This window comes from Colobus angolensis, unplaced genomic scaffold, assembly GCF_000951035.1.
Source record: "Colobus angolensis palliatus isolate OR3802 unplaced genomic scaffold, Cang.pa_1.0 Scaffold125, whole genome shotgun sequence".
Lineage (NCBI taxonomy): Eukaryota > Metazoa > Chordata > Mammalia > Primates > Cercopithecidae > Colobus > Colobus angolensis.
In genome coordinates, this window is record NW_012113697.1 from 2,837,070 (window position 1) to 2,843,726 (window position 6,657).

Below are 6,657 nucleotides of genomic sequence, written 5' to 3' on the forward strand. Positions count from 1 at the left end.
TGCTCTGAAATGCTGAAATCTCGTGCCACCACTTTGGCCCAACTCCTATTCAACCTTCACCATGTCGTTCCTGCTGGGCCACCCGTCCTAACTCCTGAGTCTAGAAAGCATGCTCCCAGGTATCCTCACTGGGGATACCCTGAGTGTCTCCCTGCACAGTGCCAACACCTTTGCCTTCTCATTGCCTTTCTCTCTGGAAAGCACAGAGCTCTGTACATAGCAGGACTTAACACATTTGTGTAGAATGCAGAAGGAATGAGTAGAGATCGAATAAGATCCACGGGCTTGAGGGCAGACAAAGAGAATGAAACTGCCCCTGCAGATGGGAACTAAGGGGGCTGGAAAAAGGCCTGTCATGAAGGCACGTGTGGATGAGCTAAACCCGGCCCTATTCGACAAATCCGGGAGTTACAAGCCGCTCCCAGAAGTGCGAGTGGTCTGAATTTATAACACACACGATGATGTATTATTTCAGACGAGTGAAAGACTTTGCAAAGAGATGACACAGGTAAGAACGAACCAAAAAGGTTCAGATACGTACGCTCAGTACAGCTCCCCATTTATGAAATGTCACACGGAGCAGACCTTTAGCTTGTAGGAGCAATTCTCTAAAGAGATAATAACTGGTCAGTGTGGGCATTCTCGGGCCTTCCAGAGCAGAAGTATTCAGGGCTGAGACTCAGGTACTATAGGACCTATCCTGACTCCCTCCCGTCACCTTGTATGAGTGATCTAGGGGTAGGCAGCTGTGCAAGGCTGCCCTGGGGGAAAGGAGGCTCCTGTAGATGACCCTATACAGCTTTTCAAATGACAGAGGTAGGGCCTGGCAGGTCTCTGGAAAACACACATCAGTGTGGATAATGAATTTGGCCCTGGTGACATCATTTGGTGTATGGGAAGCACTGTCCTCTATATGCCCCTAATGAGCCCACCTGTCCAATGAGTAAACTGAGGAATAATAGAGAAAGGATCCCTTTTAACTTCCAAAGCTCTAATGCCCAGATGGGAATTAGTCACTAAACCATGCAGTTTCTCAACATCCAAGTTAATAGAGGAAAAGGAGTCTTCAGGGAATGACACAGCCACCTCCGGCCTGAGACCAAGGAGAAGGAAAGCAGGGCCATACCTTTCCGGAGGGTGTGAGGACTCTGGTCTGCAGGCGGCTGGCTGGGGCTGGGGCTGGTGCCTGGCTGAGCTCCTGGTTGAGCCCCTGGTTGAGTCCCTGCACAGGCTGTCCCTTGGCTGGAGCCTGGACTTCCTTTCTGTGCAGACCCTGGAGAAAGTTCCTTGCTTTTTGTTGTGCTGAAATGAAAGCATATGAGACAAAAGAGAAGCCCGAACTCAGTGAGCTGCAGCACCACTCTTGCCGATGGCCACCGTGTGTGTGCTTCTGGGCCCCATGCAAGTATGTCCCAGCTCTGGTGTCTCGACCACTTCCCAAAGCCTTCGCAGGTGCCCCATGGGGTGACTGTCCTTTCTGGAGCTCTGACGGCCTGGGTTCCACCCCCATCTCTGTGGCACTTGGCACTCACTGCCAACGCCCTTTTCATGCCTCTGCCCTCCTCTATTCAAGGAGATTGTGAGCAACGTGAGGGCAGGGGCCTGAGCGCCTCCACTGTATCCTGCCATCAACCCGGGAATTCTAGAACATTCTCAAACTGGTACACCAAAGTGGTTTTCCTACTAGAGCCAAGAGGACTTCTTAGGGCCACTGTGCCCAACGAGTGCTGATGACACGGACTCCTGCTGCCAAGCTTGTGACCCAGTTCTGCAGCTGTTGGCCCTGAGCCTCTAGCCACCTCACAAGACAGGAGGTATTCTAGGACTCATCCTCAAACTCAATACCCATTCCAGCAGAGGCTAGGGTGGACAGTGATCCAGGCCATGCCCTTATATGGGAGCCAGTTCGAGTCCCAGTCCCAAGGCTTCGAGAGAGGTGAAGGTTGATGGCAGTGAGGGCTCTGGTCTCTGACCCCTGGAATTGACAACGAGGCACCCTAGGCCACCAGGTCCTAAAGAGGATTCATCGTTACTGCAAGGCTGTTCCTCAGCGTTCTCCTAAGGATGAAGCATGCATTAGAAGACACCTCACTCCACACCACAGACCAGGGATTTGCCCTCCTGACATGCTGATGGTACATATGACTAATTGATCTCCATACTTTCCCCACAGTGTTCTCAATCCTTTCCAAGAAAATCCTCCCGGTGGCCTTTAGTGAATCAGGGGAGATGCCCCAGCGTTGGGAGCTATCTGCCATCCTTGCTAGAACCTACCTGGATTCTGATGCCCATAGGTGGGGCGTGAAGAGTCTGGGAACCGAAATCCTCTGCAATGGCTGTTTCTATCCCACAAAAGCAGGTGCAACCTGGGCCGGGTGCGGTGGCTCACACCTGTAATCCCAGCACTTTGAGCACTTTGGGAGGCCGAGGCAGGCGGATCACCTGAGGTCAGGAGTTTGAGACCAGCCTGGCCAACATGGTGAAACCCCGTCTCCACTAAAAATACAAAAATTAGCCAGGTGTGGTGACACGTGCCTGTAATCCCAGCCACTCGGGAGGCTGAGGCAGGAGGATGGCTTGAACCTGGGAGATGGAGGTTGCAGTGAGCTGAGATTACGCCACTGCACTCCAGCCCAGGCAACAGAGTGAGACTCTGTCAAAAAAAAAAAAAAAAAAAAAAAAGGCGGGCACAGCCTATTTCTTTCCTAAACTGATCTAGAAACTCCAAGTGTTAATTTGGAGAAAATTCCAATAGGAACAGAGCATTCTTGTCCACTGAGGTGAGAAAGACTGGGAGCAGGGAGCTGGGCCGGAGAAGCCCACAGCGTCAAAACACAGATCGTCTTCCTCATGCAAATAAATAAAGGAAAAATCCCATTTAATGTGGAGGCACATTCTCTCCCACTTGGGATGAGTCTTACACACTAAACCTAGTTCCCCAAGGGGCAAAAACCATTTTATTCAGAGGAACCAAAAGAGTAATAATTCCTTTCTCTATTCTGTTAATGAAAAACAGAAACAGAAAACCCTTGCCTCACTCAGGCTGGACAAGGACCTCAGGCTCCAGGTTACCAGGTACCCAGGCATCAATGCCAAATATCTACCTACCCTTCCATCCATCTCTGCCACTATCAAGAGGAAGGCCAATCAAGCAACCAAAAACATCTCATAACCAGCAAACCAAAAAATTGCTTCTTGTGAGTGGGTAGACTCTTCTTCCTTCCTTTGCACACACATCTATCCAAGGATCTAGGAATGAGCTCTTCCTTCTGTTCTCTGCCACTGGACACACAGGTTTTTTTTTTGGATACAGAGTCTCGCTCTATCACCAGGCTGGAGTGCAGTGGCGCAATCTCGGCTCATTGCAACCCCCGCTTCTCAGGTTCAAGTTATTCTCCTACCTCAGCCTCCCGAGTAGCTGGGATTACAGATGCACGCCACCACACTCAGCTAATTTTTGTATTTTTAGTCGAGGTGGGGTTTCACCATGTTGGCCAGGATGGCCTCGATCTCCTGACCTTGGAATCCACCTGCCTCGGCCACCCAAAGTGCTGGGATTACAGGCGTGAGCTATCACGCTTGGCCCTAACACACTTTCTCCAGCACAGAAACAAGTATTGACCTACTTAGTCTTGTCCTCTCTCTCCAGCAGAGGCGCAGCTGACCCAATGGGGAGAGGTGGGATGTAGGGTGGCTATTAGGGATACTACATGACCAAGGCACGCTTAAGGCACGTTTGAGGGCAAGTTAGCGCTGAAGAAGCATGACTCAGCCTGTGAGCTTGGTGCCAAGAAGCAGGAAGGAGAATTTTGGGGTTAGCATTCATGCTAAGCAGTTGGGCAGGAGGTGGAGGCAGAGCCTGGCTGGACAGAGCCAGGGAAAGAACTGAAGGCAGGGTCTGGAGTGGGGAGTGGGAGGGTGGGAACCACTTAGAGGGAAGGAAGGGCCTGCCATCCTCAGGGCAGGAGAAGCCAGAAAGAGAATCCGGTCACTCAAGGGAACATCATCTGGGTTGCAAACATCCAGGAAACAGACAACACAACAGACCAAAACAACACAAACAACGGACCACCTGTTTGTACTGGGAGAAATCCATGCAGGGAGAGAAGAAAAAGTGGTGTAAAACAACAGCAACAAAAAGAACACTAACATCCAAAGAAAAGTTACAAAACCGGTCAGCCCGGGCAAAGACATTTGGCCACAGAGCAATGTGAGTGACCTTTAAAATAATCTAAACCAGAGGGTGCCATTCCCTGCCCACAAGTGACTCTGCAAGGCCACCCATCGAGAATGTTCCTGGAATGCCTTCAGAGCCTGGGGGAATCCATCTTCAAGGAGCACTTTTTAGAAATATTATTTATATGCCAAATACCATATGGCACTGAGTCCCCTTTCTAAGATGGGAAACTGGGATGGAGTCGATGAGTGTCCGAAAAGGAAACGGTCCCAGCCCATTTCCTGCCTGTGTGTCTGTGTCCTCCTGGTCGGCCTCACCTGGCCCACCACTCTCAGGCTCTGCTTCCCCAGTGAACTCGCTGTGCCTGCTTCTGCATCTCTCAGGTCCATCTGTGGTCTAGCAAGTGCACAACCAGGACCGAGCATCCTCTGAGTTGAAGTCATCAACAGCAACTCGGCATATACAGGGTCAGGTGCCCCCTCCTATGCTCTAACACTATTTATCCCCCTGTCCCTTTGTCATTTCCTGATTTCACAGTGAAAATACTTTTTTTTTTTTTTTTGACACAGAGTCTTGCTCTGTTGCCCAGGTTGGAGTGCAATGGTGCCATCTCGGCTCACTGCAACCTCCGCCTCCTGGGTTCAAGTGATTCTCCTGCCTCAGCCTCCTGAGTAGCTGGGACTATAGACATACGCCACCACACCCAGCTAATTTTTGTATTTTTAGTAGAGATGGGGTTTCACCATGTTGGCCAGGCTAGTCTCGAACTCCTGACCTCAGGTGATCCACCCACCTCAGCCTCCCAAAGTGCTGGGATTACAGGTGGGAGCCACCCTGCCCGGTTGTGAAAATATTTTTTACCCATTAAACAAAATGAAACAAAACTAAAAAGCCTGGAAGCCTCTGATGTAGGGGATTGGTGTGGGTGTGGGTGTGTGTTTGTGTACCGGTGGTGATGGTGTGTGAGGATGTGTGTCTATGCGTACGCATGTGTGTTTGGAGAAAGATTTGAGTTAGAAGATTCAGCTTCCCAAAGTCTCCAAAACTTTTCTGGCAGCGGTCACAGAAGAATGCCATGCCCTCTAACAGAGACACAGTGGCATCTGATTTCATGTTGCTTTTCTGGTGTTCTAAATTGCTGTTTGAGAAAAGATAGAGACAAACAGCAAAGTTGTTTCAAAGTGGGTGCAATTCTCACTTCCAGAATCTGCCTCCCCCATCATGCCCTTTTCAAGGAAGGGCCAGGTACTGTCTCCTCCTCTGCCACCCTGGGGATGCATAACCAAGTGCTGTCATTATTTGTCAGGGCCTGTTTGCTCACTGGAACGTGAACTTTTTAAGGGCAGCAATCATGTCTTTTTATCTTTGAAAAGAGAAAGTTCTCAGTGAATGTTCATCAAGCTAGCCATGGAATGCTTTCCTGCCTTTTTCCTTCCCCTAAAATAATGGCAATTCAAGCATGTGGCAAGCTGCGAAGCTCATCAGGCCCAGTATGACCGCCACCTCCATTCCTTCCCTGACTTGCACCAATTTTAGCAGCACAAAAAGAAAAAAAAAAAAAATTGGCTGCTATGACTATAAAGAGGCGGAGGAGAAACACAGAAATTGTAAACTTTGAAACAGGATACAGTGGTCCCCCTTGCCCGTGGTTTTACAGTTTCAGTTACCTGTGGTCAAACGTGGCCCAAAAATAGGTGCATACAGCTCAATAAAATATTTTCAGGCTGGGCATGGCGGCTCACGCTTGTAATACCAGTACTTTGGGAGGCGAAGGCGGTGGATCACTTAAAGTCAGGAGTTCGACACCAGACTAGCCAGCATAGTGAAACCCCATCGCTACTAAAAATACAAAAATCAGCCAGGCGCGGTGGCACATGCCTGTAATCCCAGCTACTCAGGAGGCTGAGGCAGGAGAATCACTTGAACCTGGGAGGCGGAGGTTGCAGTGAGTTGAGACTGTGCCACTGCACCTCAGCCTGGGTGACCAACCGAGACTCCATCAAAAAAAAAAAAAAAAAATTGAAAGACACCACATTCACATAATTTTATTACAGCATATGCTTATAATTCTTCTATTTTATTACTAGTTATTGCTCATGTCTTACTGTGCCTAATGTATAAATTAAACGTTATCATAGGTATGTGTGTATAAGAAAAAATAACACTATGTATAGGGTTCGGGACTATCAGCTGTTTCAGACGTGCGCTGGGGGTCTTGGCACGTATCCCCCACGGATATGGGGGACCACTGTAACGTCAAAGACAGAGGAAGGGGAAAACAGAGAGTTGGGGAACCTAAGACTCCTCACCCCGCCTTCGCAAGCTGCCACCTTCTGCTTGCTTGTGATGTTATGCTGGGGAAGCCTGGACTTCATGTGATAATCCAGGCAGCCGTGGATGACTTACTTGGTACCAGCGCGATGCAGAAGCCAAACGTGAATGCTTAGAAATGGGGGCGGGGACGTGGGAAACGGCGAAAT

At 49.5% G+C, this 6,657-nt stretch overlaps 1 protein-coding gene across 1 annotated transcript in view; it reads right to left on the reverse strand.

Annotated features, from left to right (window-relative positions):
• Positions 1-6,657, reverse strand: part of ARHGAP44 (Rho GTPase activating protein 44) — a 208,936-nt gene that overhangs the window by 10,352 nt on the left and 191,927 nt on the right. Inside the window, exons 19-20 of the mRNA XM_011933290.1 lie at positions 5,164-5,315; positions 1,127-1,390 (exon numbers count right to left, since the gene is read on the reverse strand). Of these exons, the coding sequence (XP_011788680.1) occupies positions 1,127-1,390; positions 5,164-5,315 (416 nt within the window). The remainder of the gene's footprint in view (positions 1-1,126; positions 1,391-5,163; positions 5,316-6,657) is intronic.